The 16,673-nt window shown below is 48.3% G+C and overlaps 1 protein-coding gene across 1 annotated transcript in view; it reads left to right on the forward strand.

Moving 5' to 3' along the window:
* Nucleotides 1-16,673, forward strand: part of sptbn4b (spectrin, beta, non-erythrocytic 4b) — a 320,876-nt gene that overhangs the window by 282,618 nt on the left and 21,585 nt on the right. The window contains exons 25-29 of the mRNA XM_078533196.1: nucleotides 1,021-1,395; nucleotides 3,885-4,129; nucleotides 11,064-11,202; nucleotides 12,473-12,557; nucleotides 15,462-15,658. Coding sequence (XP_078389322.1) covers nucleotides 1,021-1,395; nucleotides 3,885-4,129; nucleotides 11,064-11,202; nucleotides 12,473-12,557; nucleotides 15,462-15,658 — 1,041 coding nt within the window. The remainder of the gene's footprint in view (nucleotides 1-1,020; nucleotides 1,396-3,884; nucleotides 4,130-11,063; nucleotides 11,203-12,472; nucleotides 12,558-15,461; nucleotides 15,659-16,673) is intronic.

Below are 16,673 nucleotides of genomic sequence, written 5' to 3' on the forward strand. Positions count from 1 at the left end.
AAGATTGATTAATGCCAATTGGCACCACTCCCTGTTCAGTGTGCTCGGAAATGCAGACTCTGCTTTGCCGGGGCCTGTTCAATACAGGCGCTGAGAGACCTGCGCGTGATTGGTGGAAGGGTTCAAAGCTAACGTGCGCTCTGATTTTGGATTTTGACTTCAACTCACTGAACTTGGATCATTCCAGCTACTGATTTCTATTCTGTTGCTTTCCTTTGGTGCTGATCTCTCACAGCATCACAGGGTGATATAATACTGAAGGAGGTCATTCAGCCCATCGTGATGTGCCAGCTCTTTGGCGGAGGTACACAATTAATCCCAGTCCCCGGTCACACTTTTCCTTTCAAATGTGACAATTGAATTTGGCTCCATCGCCCTTTCAGGCAGTGCATAACAACTCGGTAGGTTTACAAAGAAAACATTCTCCTCGTCTTTTCTCTGGCTTTTTTTTTGTCAATTACCTTAAATCTGTGTCCAATCCTCCTGCCAGTGGAAACAGTTTCTCCTTATTTACTCTATATAAATAAAAAAACCTCATGGTTTTGAACATCTCTATCGAATCCCCTCTTAACCTTCTCCGTCCTAAGGGGAACAACCCCTGCTTCTCCAATGTCGGCAGACCGAAGCCCCTCATCCCCAAGTCCATTCTAGTAAAACCTCCTCTGCACCCTCTCCAAGGCCTTGACATCCTTCCTAAAGCGCGGTGCCCCAGGATTGGACGCAACGCTCCAGCTGAGGCCGAACCAATGTTTTATAAAGGGCTTATCGTAAAAATCGGGATTGGATCTGCTGTGCAGGATTGTTTTGTTTTTGCCTGTGGGGTAGCAGGCTTGGCGGAGTCTCACACGCAAGGTACTCCTGGGTCAGTGGGTGTTTTCAAACGAGGATCAAAAGGTGAGAAATGGATTAGGTGTTAGAGAGTGATTGACAGGTCCCTTTCTAGTAATTGAAGGGAGTTTTGATTTTTTCCCTCTGACGGGCTGCTAAGAATCAGGATCTCTCTCTCTTTCGGTTCCTCAGCTGCTGCTGGAGAAATTCACAGAGTTTGCCCATGAGACGGGGGTGATTGGTCAGGAGCGGGTGAACACAGTGAACCAGATGATAGACGAGCTGATTGACTACGGCCACACGGACGCAGCCATCATCGCTGAGTGGAAGGACGGTGTCAGCGAAGCCTGGGCAGACTTGCTGGAGCTGATAGAAACACGAGCGCAGATGCTGTCAGCATCCCAGGAACTGCATAAGTTCTTCACCGACTGCAAGGAGGTGGCCAGCCACATCGAGGAGAAGCATAAACAGCTTCCGGAAGTTACCGTGGGGGATTCCAACAGCACCTTTACGCTGCAGAGAATGTTGAGTTCGTTTGAGCACGACGTCCAGGTCCTGGTTACGCAGGTACTTAGTTAGCTTTCGTTATTTTTCTCTTGTGAAGTCCATGTGCTGTTGGAGAACAAGGTCTCGGCCTACCTGCATATTCACACACACACACAACAAAACAGTTTGGAGTTTGTTCCAAAATTAGCAAGGGAATGGGACCCATGAATATTGCTCTTTTTGTCCGTTGTTCCACCTCAACTTGGGACTCTGCAACCTTCCGGACTCAACATTGAGTTCAACAATTTTAGATCATAACCTCAGCTTCCATGATGTTTCTTGCTTTTTTTCTTTTGCTGGTTTGGTTTTGTCTCATTTATTTCTTTATTTCTTCACATTGCATTTGGACATCAGTTATGCTGCCGTTTACACATCATCTGGACACACCTTTAGTCTCTTTACTTCACCATTATCACCCCTTTTGGTTTTTGTACCATGAAGCCCTTTGTCATTTAATCTCTCCTACCCCACATCCAATCACGGACCTTCCCTCCATTTTTTTTGCCTGTCCCTCCTTCCATATTGTTCAAAACCTATTGTATTTCTATCTTTCCTCAGTTATCACAAAGGGTCATCAGTCTTGTCATGATAGTATTGATTGTGGTTGTGGACTCCAGTATTAGATACTATGCGGTACTCTGTACTAGATATGGGGTCACCTGACCTGGGGGTTGAAGGTCAGTTGGCACATGTTGGAGTCTGTCTTGATAGAATTCAATTGCTTCAGATATGTGTTCATGTTAGGAAAATGTGTTATTGATAAAGTTAGCTTAGCTACAATGTCAACGGCCTGTGTGCATCATTAAAACAAAAAACAAGACAAGCCTGAAACAGTAACTCTGTTGCTCTCCACAGATGCTGCCAGACCTGCCGAGTATTTCCAATGTTTTCTGTTTTTATTTCAGATTTCCAGCATCCGCAGTATTTTGCTTTTGCTACAGTTTTATTGATCGGTTTGTATCAGTCTTCTCTGCAGAGGAAGTTAATGGGATAGCGTCTTAGCCACATGTACCATATCGGAAATAAAACAGAGGAGGTCATTCAGCATCTGGACTGAGAAAAACCTAGTTTCAAACAACAAAGTGACAGGAGGAGGCCAATCCAACCCCTCTAGGCTTTTCCATCATTTAATTAGACCGAGGACAATCTGCGTCTTAACTCCATCCACCCAGCTTGGTTCCCTAACCCTTAATATTATCAATTGACCTCCTGCCTCAACAGCTTTTTTGCGAGAGTTCCTGATTTCCACACCTCTTTGTGTGAAGAAATGCTTCCTGGCTCTAATTTTAAAGGTTAAGTCCCCTTTTTCTGGTCTCCTCCATCAGAGGAAATAGCTTCTCTCGACCTGCCCTAACAGGGCCTTGAATCAACTTAACCACTTTGATCAGATTGCTCTTGTGGGCGTCACTGGTAAGATCAGCATTTGATGCCCCATCTCTAATTGCGCTCGAACTTGCTAGGCTGTCAGAAGTCAGTCAAGACCCACATTGCTGTGGGTCTGGAGTCACACGTAGGCCAGACCAGGCAAGGACAGCAGATTTCCTTCCCTAAGGGGACATTAGCGAACTGGGTGGGTTTTTAACAACAATCAATGATAGTCTCAGGGTCACCATTACTGAGACTAGCTTTCAATTCCAGATTTTATTAATTGAATTCAAATTCCGCCCGCTGCCGTGGTGGGATTTGAACCCTTGTCCCCAGAGCATTACTACTTCAGTGACATTACCGCTACACCACCACCTCCCTGTTTTGCAGGTCTAGTTAATGCAAACTGTCCTCTTAATTTAACCATTTTGGCCCGCTAAGCTCTAGTTTGATTACTCGGGTCCTCCTGTGATGTTCTGAGCCCCGATTTAAATACTTGCGCTGCTCCTGTGCTGCTCCGAGCTCTCCCGTTGGCCGTGGTCACCCACTAATTTGCTAAACAGGAAAATTGATCTGGAGTTTCCGCAACCTGTCCCCGTACAGTAACTCCTTAAAGCCGGGTACCATTCAGGTGAGTCGGTACTGCATTTTAAAGAAAACCTTTCGCAGGATGTGGGCATCACTGATTAAAGCCTGTATTTGTTGCCCATTCCTAATTGCCACAACTGAGCAGCTTGCTAGGCCATTTCAAAGGGCAGTTAGTTAGGAGTCAACCACATCATTGTGGGCCTGGAGTCACATGTAGGCCAGACCAGGTAAAGACAGCAGATTTCCTTCCCTAAAGGACATTAGTGAAGCAGATGGGTTTTTTTTTGACAGCAATCAATGATAGTTTTATTATTACCATTACTAGTTTTCAATTCCAGATTTTATTAATTGAATTTAAGTTCCACCAGCTGCCGTGGTGGGATTTGAACCCATACCCCAAGAGCTTTAGCCTGGGCCCCTGGATTATGAACCCAGTGACATTACCACTACACCATTTACTCCGTTGCCTCATTTGACTGAAAACTGATACAATTGACAACAAGCAATTGTTTTGCCTTTTTTTTTCTATCTAACCCAACTGTGTGCTTGGTTACCAGGTGAGGCAGCTCCAGGAGAATGCAGCGCAGCTGCGAACTGTGTACGCCGGTGAGAACGCCGAGGCCATTCTAGTCCAGGAGCAGGGTGTCATGCAAGCTTGGAAGGAACTATTGGGCAGCTGTGACCAACGGAGGCTGCAGCTTACCACGACCAGCGACAAGATCCGCTTCTTCAGCATGGTCCGCGACCTGGTCAGCTGGATGGACAGTATCATCTGTCAGATTGGAATGGGTGAGAAACCACGGTGCGTATCAGATCGTGGCCTCGGCCTCATCCTAATTAACCCACAGAGCCTAGTCTCAGGAACGTTAATATTTACAATACCGGGTTCAGCAGATTGTGTGCACGCTGCCTGTTCCTATCTTGATATATCATCCAAGGTAAACACACAGACTCTCCACACACTTAGAATCTTACAGCAAAGAATGAGGCCATTCAACCCATTGTGCCTGTGCTGCCTCATTGAAACATCTATTCAATTAGTCCCACTCAACAACAAATTGCATTTATATAGTGCCTTTTAAAGTAATAATCACAACAATTTGCTGCTTAAAATCAGTTCTTGTGTCCGCGGACTCTTTTGCTAATTATCTTAACTCTGTGTCCTCTGCTTACCGACCCTTCTGCCACAGAAACAGTTTCTCCCTATCTACTCTACTGTAATCAGTCACTTGGCAATACAGGACTTGAAGATTGCTGAAAAGAGAGCTATGTTACCGAAGCTTTTCGTCTTGCACCCATCAGGACAAATGCAAGAATGCCAAGTTTCAAACGATCACAGCTATTTACAGCACAGGAGAAAAGGGTGCTGATTGGTTGGCAAGTCTACTCTGATTGGCCACATGCTTGCAAAACCCAAAACAAAACATCGACTGTTAGATGTGATTCCGTGATTGGGCAGCACTTGCTGAACAACCCTGACTGCGCTAATAGCTACACTAACAACCAATTTAAGACAATCAGTCGAGCCATAACATGGCTGATTTACACTTGCTAGAAGCAACATACATACAAACATACATACATACATACACAGGGACCCGTTCTCTGCAAACAAAAGGAATATATTCAAGCCTTGCACCTTTTTTTGAATTACCTGGGAGCTTGGGGAGCCTATAGTTCTCCGTTACTTTCTCCATGGCAACGCCTCAGCCAATGAGAGGGAAGTTTTCCAAATTTTCACAGGATACAGGTTTAGTTTATCTCTATCTGTCCTATCACATCCTTTTATCATCTTATATCCTTCACCTTAAATCTTCTAAACTCAGAGAAATACAGGCCAAATTGATGCAACCTGGCATTATAGGTATAATTACCTTTTAGCCCTGGTGTCATTCTGGTGAACCTGCGATGCATCCCCTCCAAGGCCAATATATCCTTCCTGAGGTGCGGTGTCCAGAACTGAATGTGGTCACTCCAGATGGGGGCCTAACCAGAGCCATGTACAGTTGAAGCATCACATCCTCCCTTTGGTATACTAACTGCCTTGCGATAAAGACCAAGGGCTGGAGTTTCTCATCCTGCCCGCCGAAGGACCAGAAATTCCTGTCCAAAGTCAATGGACTCTTATGCTGATCCGTTAAGTTTCTCGACCGGCCTGCAAACAATTCCCGTGGCGGGCGGGAAGCGGAAAAATCCCCGGCCCAGGATTTGATTCACCTTTTGCATTATTTTTTATACCTGCACCCTAACGTTCAGGAATCTCTGTACATAACCCCCTAAATCTCTCTGCTCCTCCACAGCTTGTACTTCCTCATCATTCAGAGAATATCCTGACTTGTCTCTCTTAAATTCAGATTGGATGACCTCACACTTCCTCACCTTGAACTCCACCTGCTTATAGCTTTGCCTGCTGGCTTCATCCAGCAATGTCTGTTTACAACCTTTTTGCCCTCATCCAACGATTGTACAACCTAACTTGGCATCGTCAACAGGCTGAGATTTATGGCTTTCTTGTTTCTTCATCCAATTCGTTAATAATTATGGCGAATTGCTGAGATCCCTGTATAGATCCCTGGGTATCGCCTCTTGTTGCATCCTCCCAGCCAGAGTACGCATCCGTTATCCCCACTCTCTGTCTGCCCTACTTCCCAGTCAGTGACCAACCCATACCACAGGGTTGCTCCCAATTCCATGCACTTCCATTTTTGCCAATCTCTTAGGCGGAAGCTCATCAAATGCTTTCTGGAAATCCGTATGGACAACATCCGTAGACATTCCCCTGTCCACCATGTGAGAGACTTCTCTAAACATCCAACTGGATTAGTCAGACATAACTAATTCACAAATCCATGCTGATACTGTCTCATTGGCACAAACTTGCCTCTAACAGATTCTAGTGATTTCCCCACAATTGGCCTCTGAAGAAGGTTCATACCGACTCAAAACGTCAACTCTGTTTCTCTCTCCATAGATGCTGTCAGACCTGCTGAGTTTTTCCAGCGTTTTCTGGTTTTTTTTTCAGATTTCCAGCATCCGCAGTATTTTGCTTTTAACCCCATAATTGATGTTGGACTGACAGGCCTGTACTTTCCCAGTTTCTCTCTCCCTCCTGCCTTAAATGATAGAGTGACATTTGCAATTTTCCAACTCCAAAGGGACATTTCTGAATTGAGAGAGCTTTGGGGTGTTTTGACGAAAGGCTCTGCAATTTCCTCATCTGTTTCCTTCCCCATCCTAAGGATGGAGACCGTCAGTTTCCTGGAGGTTGCTAATCTTTCATCTCATCATTCTCACCATTAACATTTCCCAAAGCCTCATTGAACAAGCCTGCCATTTACTTCTTGCTAATGACACTCTCACCGGTGTATGTTTCCTTGGCTTACATCTGCCCTAGCGCTGACGTCCTTCAGGGGTCTGTTCTTCATAGCCCCTTTTATGCAGCTATCACTTTCCTTGTATCTCGTTCATGCTTTTTATTACTTTCACAGTTTGCTGGATTTCCTCGATTCCCTGCATTTGTATAAGATATTGAGATAATGGAGGGCTATTGGAGAAGGATATAGAGTTATTGGAGGCGGTATAGAGAAGGGTTTTTTTTAAGGAATTCTTTCACAGGATGTGAGCATCACTGGCTAGGCCACCATTTATTGGCCATTCCTAATTGGCCCTTGAGAAGGTGGTGGTGAGCTGCCTTCTTGAACTGCTGCAGTCCATGTGGTATAGGTACACCCACAGTGCTGTTAGGGAGGGAGCTTCAGGATTTTGACCCAGCAACAGTGAATGAATGGCGATATATTTCCAAGTCAGGATGGTGAGTGGCTTGGAAGTCAACCTGCAGGTGGTGGTGTTCCCATGTGTCTGTTGCCCTTGTCCTTCTAGGTGGTAGAGTCGCTGGTTTGGTGGGTGCTGTCGAAGGAGCCTTGGTGAGTTCCTGCAGTGCATCTTGTAGATGATACACACTGCTGCTGCTACTGTGCTTCAGTGGTGGAGAGAGTGAATGTTTAAATTGGTGGACGGGGTGCCAGTCATGTGGGCTGCTTTGTCCTGCATGGTGTCGAACTTCCTGAGTGTTGTTGGAGCTGCACTCATCCAGGCAAGTGGAGAGTATTCAATCACACTCCTGACTTATGCCTTGTAGATAGTGGACAGGCTTTGGGGGGTCAGGAGGTGAGTCACTCGCTGCAGGATTCCCAGCCTCTGACCTGCTCTTGTAGCCACAGTATTTATATGGCTCTGGTCCAGTTCAGTTTCTGGTCAATGGTAACCCCCAGGATGTTGAGAGTGGGGTATTCAGTGATGGTAATGCCATTTTATGTCAAGGGGAGATGGTTAGATTCTCTGTTGTTGGAGATGGTCATTTCCTGGCACTTGTGTGGCGCAAATGTTACTTGCCATTTATAAGGGCAAACATGAAGGTTGTCCAGGTCTTGTTCCATATGGACACAGGCTGCTTCAGTTATTAAAAGGGTTACAGGGAAGGGAATAGCATTATTGGAGGGGATACAGAGAAGAAACATTAAAGTTGAATGAGTCACCGTCTTAAAGAAAGCTGGGGAGGAAGGGGGAAGAAAATGTATTAAAGGATGGGATTTTTCTGGTCCTGGGGTGGTGGGCTGGGAGGTGGGACCACCGGGAATTAGTAGCTTTCCAGCGGTGGGACTGAATGCAGATGCGTGTTGTTAGCCAATTTAAATAGTTAAACCCCCATTAGGGGTGATTTGGAGGACCTGCTGGCATTTTGCCTGCAGTGAATTGGCCCTCCCCCCTCTTCCACTGTGTGCGGAGATTGCCAGCTTCATGGAGACCACCCCCCAGAGGGGGCAAAAGGAGCCAGAGGCTTTATGGCCCATTGAGGAGACCGAATGATGGAAAGGACCTCCCCTACCCCCCCCCCACTCCATGGCTCAAATGCGTCCTCCCCCACTGCCGCCTTGGGCAGCTCTCCTTCCATTGGGTGGGTTCTTCTGTCCTTGGCCATCCAGTGTTTGGAAATTATCTTGACCTCTCTGATGCCGCCTCCATTTTGAGACAGCCTCCGATTTCCCTCAGCCGCTCTCAACCTCCCTCGGCGGGTTTGTCAAGGCTCCAGAACTGCAGGCTCTCTGATTGGGCGGCCGCATCGACATGCCGCCTGTTGTCTTTAATAAGACCACACTTGGAGGTGGCCAATTAGGAGGCTGCCTGTCTGACTCCTAGCAACTCTGGACTTTAGGACTACAATTTGGTCCCGATGTTGAGGGGGATCCTGAAACCCACGGTAAAATCCTAAAGAAGTCCATATGTCTCAGCCTATTTGCTGCCATAACCCTTATCCAGGCTGTCATACCAGACTGCACTGTGCAAATACCCCCCCAGGGCCAGCCTCCCACTTTGCATTCTCCATGAGGATGGGCTCGTGCAATACCTTACTGCCCATACCAAGTTCCGCTAACCCCATCACCCCTGTGCCCACTGAAATACGTTGGTTCCCAGTGCAGGGAGGCTGCAGTCTTTAAATTCTCAAAGTTGTTATCAAATCCCTCTTCGTCCTCCCCTCTCACTATCTCTGTAATTGCATCTTCTGAGATCTCTGCGCCCCTCTAACTCTCTTGCCCCTCTTGCACGTCCTCAATTTTAATCGCTGCACCATTGGCGGCCATGCCTTCAGTCATCTGGGCCCTAAGCTGTGGAATTCCTTCTTTACACCTCTCCGCCTCTCTACCTCTCTTTCCGCCTTTAGGATACTCCTACAAACATTGCCCCCTTGACCAAGCTTTTGGTCAGCTGTCCTAATATTGTTTTATGTGGCCGAGTGTCAAAGTTTGTCTGGTAACATTCCTGTGAAGCATTGTGGGACGTTGTATTACAGTAAATATATTGTATACATGTTGTGGGATCTGGGGAATAATCCTGATCCACAAGGAAACTATGAATATACACTGATCTTGTTAGGCTTTCCTCTGGCCTTTCCTGGCAGGCTTGACCAGGCCAGGAAACCATCCCTACTCAGGCCTCAGGTTAAACTTGCAGATCAGGCCCCGATGACAGCGCCTGAGTCCAATCTGCAGGTGTAAATGTTGGTTTAGGAAGGTGTCCTTGCTGTCTGCAGTTAAAAATCCTCCCTGACCCTGTCCTGGGTTCTGCTGGGCAGTTAAAATTGACGTCACGAGTTATTAAGTTTATCATTGGAGGGAAGACCATGGAGGCAGAGGGGAGCAGACCAGGTGCCTGATATGCATGAGGTTCTGCATTGCAAGCATAATCCCATTATTGTTTAAGTGTTCTGTTCCAGAAAGATCTTCCACAGCTTTATCAACACTAACCTCATGACAGGACACTGTCCAATCACAGAGTCTCCTGACTGACTTCATGCGGCGGGACACTGTCCAATCACAGAGCTTCCTACTGACCTCATGGCGGGACACTGTCCAATCACAAAGCCTCCTACTGACCTCATGGCAGGACACTGTCCAATCACAGAGCCTCCTACTGACCTCATGGCGGGACACTGTCCAATCACAGAGCCTCCTACTGACCTCATGGCGGGACACTGTCCAATCACAGAGCCTCCTACTGACCTCATGCCGGGACACAGTCCAATCACAAAACCTGTTCTGTAAAACCCCTAAAATGTTACAAGATTGTGCCCACGAGGGCGATGGAGATGGAAAAATCAATGATTTTGAAAGGAAAGCGGACGGGCACTTGAAGGAAATAAACCTGCAGGACCAGGGAGAACGAAAGAAACTGTTGTGATTGTTCCTGGGAGAGCTGACATGGACTCGATGGGCCGAATGGCCTCCTTCTGTGCCACAAATGGCTCTGTGACCATACAACACTTATAAGACTTGTGTTTTGTATCACACTTCAACAGCACCCATCTTTGGGGGGCACTTTGGCAAGTTCCCCAAACCACATTTCGATGTTGCTGACAAGTTGACTGGGAGACCACAAAATGAATGACCCAGTGAAAATTTAGTATAGAAAAGTAGAAATGCGGCAAGCAGACTAAGAGAGCGGAGCCCAGATCGTTCCAGAAGGAGATTGGAGACGTAGTGGTTGAGAGATTATTGTCTATACACTGCTTTTAATTTTGTTTTGAGTTACATTAGGTTGTTTTATGAGGAGAGATTGAGCAGTTTAGGCCTATACTCACTAGAGTTTAGAAGGATGAGAGGAGATCTAATTGAGGTATATAAGATGCTAAAGGGGTAGACAAAGTAGACGTGGAGCGGATGTTTCCCCTTGTGGGGCATTCTAGAACGAGAGGCCATAGTTTTAGGCTAAGGGGCGGTAGATTTAAATCAGAGATGAGGAGGAATTACTTTTCTCAAAGGATCGTGAATCTGTGGAATTCACTACCTCAGAGCGCAGTGGATGCCGGGACGCTGAATAAATTTAAGGAGGAGATAGACAGATTTTTAATTAGTAACAGGTTGAAAGGTTATGGGGAGAGGGCGGGAAATTGGAGTTGAGGCCGAAATGAGATCAGCCTTGATCGTAATGAATGGTGGAGCAGGCTCGAGGGGCTGAATTGCCTATTCCTGCTCCTAGTTCTTATGTCCTTATATTCTTGCTCACAAAGATGGAACTGTGTGAATAAGTCCCCATTGTCTGATCTTTTACTAAAATGATCCAAAGTAAAAAAGTCAGCGATTGTTTTTTGTTGTAGAAGTGTGAGGGATTTTGCTGTGTCAGTAATAGCACAGTACCTGGTGCTGTGCAGTGTGTCAGTGACAGGTCTGTTTATTCCCCAGAGATGTCTCCTCTGTGGAGGTGCTGATGAATTACCACCAAGGTCTCCGAGGGGAGATTGAAGCCAGGCACAAGAAATTCACAGCCTGCATCGAACTGGGCAAAACCTTGCTCACCAGTACCAACCAGGCTGTTGATGAGGTAACTGAGACCAGACCAACACACTCAGCTTCACTGCCTGCACCTCAGAACCTTCTGTTAATTCTTGTCATTTAAAATCTGGGTTACTTCTTTCAGACAGACAGTGGATTTTGCGTCGAGATTAACCAGTATCAGAATAAAAATAAAGCTCATCTCCTGCCTAATGTGCTCTGGTGATAACATTCATCATAACCACATTCTCATTGCTCCTTCTCCCTCCCTCATCCTTGCTCCCTCTCACTTACCCTCACTCCCTTCCCCTTTCCCCTCTGCTTCCTGCTTCTCTGCTCCTTCCTCCCTCCCTTTTTCCTCCCCCTCCCTCCCTCCCTCCCTCCTTTTTCCTCTCCCTCCCTCCTTCCTTTTTCCTCCCCCATCCCTTCCTCCCTTCCCCCCTCCCTTCGTCCCCCTCCCTTCCTCCCTTTCCCCCCCTCCCTTTCTCCCTTCCCCCCCTCCCTCCCTCCCTTTCCCCCCCCTCCCTCCCTCCCTTTCCCCCCTCCCTTCCTCCCTTCCCCCCTTTCCTCCCCTCCCTTTCTCCCTTTCCCCCCTCCCTCCCTCCCTTTTCCCCCTCCCTCCCTCCCCTCCCTCCCTTGGTCCCTCCCTTGTTCCCTCTCCCCCTTCCTCCCTCTCCCCCCTCCTTTCCCCCTCCCTTTACCCTCCCTCTCCCCCTTTTTGCTTCCCTCTCTCCCTTTTTCCCACCCCACTTACCCCTCTCTCCCTCCCTTTCCCTGCCTCTCCCTCCCCCTTCCCCCTCCCTCACTCTCTTTTCCCCCTCACCTTCCATTTCCCTCGCCCTTTCCCCCCTCCCTTTTCTCACCCTCTTTCCCCCTCCCCCTCCCTTTTTCTCTGCCCCTCCCTACCTTTTCTCCCACTGCCCCCTCCCTTTTTCCTGCTCCTCCCTCCCTTCCCCCCTTTTCCACCCATCTTTCTCCCCCATTGCCCCCTCCCTTTCTCCCTCCTCCCTCCCTTTGCTCCCTCCCCCACTCACCCTCCCTCCATCTGCTTCCCCTCTTCCCTTCTCCACTTCCCCCCCTCCATCCCTCCTGCCCTCCCCACTCTCCCTCCCCTTCCATCCCCTTCTCTCCTCCCTTTCCCTCTCCCAACATCCCCCTCCCATTCCTACTCCTTCTGCCTCCCTGGGATTAGTTTGGAATTAATGCGGGATTGCACAAAGTTAAACTGAAGTACATTTTTCTTCCTTCTGTTTTAAGTTTAAATGGTGTCAACAACCTTCTCCTCATCATTGTGTCTCTGTGGATTTGACTTTGTGTAGATTAAGGAGAAACTGGACAAGGTGCTAAAGAAGCAACACGAGCTGATGGAGAAATGGGAACAGCACTGGGAGTGGCTACAACAGAGTGAGTATTGGCATCATTGGGGAATGCAGAACTTAGACTGCCCACAGTCGGCTACTTGTGGTGCTGGTCTAACAGCTCATGGGCCAAATCTAAACAAGGTACCAATAATTTTAAAATGGAACTGCAGTAAACACCCAGCCACCTCACTGAGGGGTCCAGGTGGGCGGAAGGTGGAAACTCAGCCCGACATGGGAGACCAGCCCCAATAAGTGGATGGTTGTTAAGCTGTCATGGTTATTGGGGATGGGCAAGAGGTGACAACAGACAAATCCACTTGTGCAGTTTTTGGGTTTGGTCATTGGGTATCGAGCCATGATGTCAGGGCACACACACACACACACACCCTCCCTCTCACCATGCACCCACCCTCTCAGCACATGCCCCCACCTCCCAACACCCACCCTCCTTCTTGGCATGTGACCACTTCCTCGATATGCACCTCCCCATCTCAGCAAGCATACTCCCCACACCCCCACCCACACACACACACTCCTATCTCTCTCTCTCTCTCTCTCTCAGTCACTCACCCTCATTCTTTCTCTCTCTCTCACACACACACTCACTCTTTCTTACTCTTTCTCTCTCTCTCACACTTTCTTTTTCTTTCTCTCTCTCTCTCTCTCTCTCTCACACACACACTCTCTCTTTCCCTCTCTCTCTGACACTCTTTTTCACTCACTCACTTACTCTTTCCTTCTGTCTCTCACTCACTCACCCTCTCTCTCTCACACACACACCCCTTAGTGTCATTTCCATGGCTCTAATATCTTTCCTCCAGTGGGATGTGCTGGACTCTCAGAATTGTTACAGCCTCGAAGGAGGCCATTCAGCCCATCATGTCTGCACCAGCTCTCCGAATGAGCAACTCATTTAGTGCCATTCTCCCGCCTTCTCCCAGTAACCCTGCCCGTTCTTCCTGTTCAGATAACAGTCTAATTCCCTTTTGAATGCTTCAATTGAATTTGCCTCCGCCACACTCTCAGGCAGTGCATTCCAGACCCTAACCAGTCGCTGCAGGAAAAAGTTTTTCCTCGTATCATTTTTGCTCCTTTCACCAATTACTTTAAATTCTGTGCTCTCTCGTTCTCGATCCGTCCATGAGTGGGACCAGTTTCTCCCTATCCACTCTGTCCAGACCCCTCATGATTTTGAATATTTTTGATATTTCTCTATCAAACCTCCTCTCAGCCATCTTTTCTCCAAGGAGACAGTCCCAACTTCTCCAATCTTCCTTCAAAACCGAAGTTCCTCAAACCTGGAACCATTCTCTCCAATGCCTCCACATCTTTCCTAAAGTGTGGTGCCCAGAACTGGGTAGCTGAGGCTGACCAGCGTTTTATGCAAGTTCAACATAACCTCTTTGGGGGTTACCATTGACCAGAAACTGGACTGGACTAGCCATATAAATACTGTGGCTACAAGAGCAGGTCAGAGGCTAGGAATTATGTGACAAGTAACCCACTTCCTGACTCCCCAAAGTCTGTCCACCATCTACAAGGCACAAGTCAGGAGTGTGATGGAATACTCCCCATTTACCTGGATGAGTGCAGCTCCCACAACACTGAAGAAGCTTGACACCATCCAGGACAAAGCAGCCCCGCTTGATTGGCACCCCATCCACAAGCATTTACTCCCTCCACCACTGACGCACAGTAGCAGCAGTGTGTACCATCTACAAGATGCACTGCAGGAATTCACCAAGGCTGCTCTGACAGCTCCTTCCAAACCCATGACCACTTCCATCTAGAAGGACAAGGGCAGCAGATAGATGGGAACACCACCACCTGGAAGTTCCCCTCCAAGTCACTCACCATCCTGACCTGGAAATATATCACCGTTCCTTCACTGTCGCTGGGTCAAAATCCTGGAACCCCTTCCCTAACAGCACTGTGGGTGTACCTAGTGGTTCAAGAAGGCAGCTTACCACCACCTTCTCAAGGGCAACTATGGATGGGCAATAAATGCTGGCCCAGCCAGCGAAGCCCACATCCCGTGAATGATTAAAAAAAATAAAGCTTAGGATACTGTATGCTTTATTAATTGCTCTCTCCACCTGTCCTGGCATTGCCATCTTTAATGATTTATGCACATATATACCCAGATCCCTCTGCTCCTGCACCCCCTTTAGAGTTGTATCCTTTATTTTATATTGTCTCTCCATGCTCTTCCTACCAAAATCAATCACTTCACATTTGTCCGTTTTGAACTATATCTGCCACATGTCTGCCTATTCCATCAACTTGTCTATGTCCTTTTGAAATCCTACACTATCCTCCTCACAGTTCACAATGCTTCCAAATTTCGTATCATCCACAGGTTTTGAAATTGTGACCTGTACACCAAGGTCTAGGTAGTTAATATATATCAGGGAGAGCAGGAGCAGCAACCCTGGGAGGTAATTGATATTCTATCTATGACCTCCGTCCCCTTCCCCACACCCCTCTACCCCACTCTGTTGACCTCTGCCCCACTCCCCTCCTCTGCTCTTGTCCTCCCCCCTCACAGTTATCAGTAAACGTCACCATTGTCACTTGTTATGTGGCGAGTTGCTGTGTTTTGAAATGTGCTGCCTGAAGCAGATTAAGTCATGACTTTCAAAAGGGAATGGGATAAATACTTAAAAGGGAGAAACATACAGGGTTATGGGGAAAGAGGAAGGGTGTGGGAATGATTGGATAACTTTTCCAAAGAGCTAGCACAGCCACACTGGGCTGAATGGCCTCCTTCTGTGCTGTATCATTCTATGATTGTATGAATGGAGGGCCAGAACAGATGTCTTGGGTTCACGCCCTTGCAAGGTGAGATCTTTCTCATTACTCTGACTGTCTGGCTGTGCTGGAGCAGCTTTGCTCGGCCATTGGGACTGGGGGCAGGTGTCTGACATTGGCTGTGGCCTTTCCCCAGTGCTGGAGGTGCATCAGTTCGCGCAGGAGGCGGTGGTGGCCGAATCGTGGCTGAGCGCCCAGGAGCGCCTGGTCAGCAGCAGCCAGCTGGGCAATAGCGTGGACGAGGTGGAGCAGCTCATCAAACGTCACGAGGCCTTCCGGAAGGCAGCGGCGACCTGGGAGGAGAGATTCAGCTCGTTGAGGAGACTAACCACGGTAAGGTCCGGCCAAACGCAGCACATGGGATCTGCTGCTGGGTCGAGCAGGTGGCCCAAGTGTGGGCACCAGTTTGGGTGGAGTTGGTTGGAAGTTGCCAGGTTTAATGATATTAAATGACTCTGGGCCAGGGAGAGGGGTACAGCTGCTGATTCCAGCTGCAAAGTCCACAGCTAAGGATGTCAACCGTGATGAGGTTTGGGCTGGCCTGTGAAGCCCTTCACAGTGGAATAGTCTTCTGACCCTCACTGTCTGTCTGCTTGTGAATGGGAACCCTTAACCCAGCATAACCAACCTATCAGCCTTCCAGAGGTCAAAGCTTAGATGACTTGAGTGATAGGGAAAAAAATTAAAATGGGAAGAATGTGGAAAGGGTGAAGCACAAAGGCTGGTTTTACACGTGGGTCAGAGGGCACGAGAAACATCAACACCAGCAGAGCTCACAGGAACCACACAACCTCAATCTCAGATAATAGGCACATGGCCTGAAGGTATCACATGATCAACACCGCAGAGTAACAAACAGGTAACTGGCCTGTCTCCACTGGTTATTTATTGTACGGCACCCGACGTGACAGGAACCCCCCGAGGGACAGGGAAGGAGATCCTGAGGGACAGGGAGGGATGTCCCTCGGGTCAGGGAGGCATCCCGAGGGACCGGGAGGGACGTTCCCAGGGAGGGGAGGGGACATTCCAAGGGATAGGGATGGTCACCCTGGACAGGGAAGGACGTCCCGAAGGACAGGGAGTGTCATCCCGAGGGACAGGAATGGACGTTCCGAGGGACAGGAAGGGGCCAATGAGGGACGTTGGTGGAGGAGGGGGGGGCGATCCGAGGGACAGGGAGGGACGTCCCAAGGGACAGGGAAGGACGTCCCGAGGGATAAGGAGGGTTATCCCAAGGGAAGGGTGGGAGTGGGGGGGTGTCCCACAGGACAGGGTGAGGTGCTCTGTCCAGGGGAGGATCACACTGGGTGTGTGAATTTCACCTGTGTAATGCCACCTTCCAGCTGGA

This window comes from Cetorhinus maximus, chromosome 32, assembly GCF_964194155.1.
Source record: "Cetorhinus maximus chromosome 32, sCetMax3.hap1.1, whole genome shotgun sequence".
NCBI classification, from domain to species: domain Eukaryota; kingdom Metazoa; phylum Chordata; class Chondrichthyes; order Lamniformes; family Cetorhinidae; genus Cetorhinus; species Cetorhinus maximus.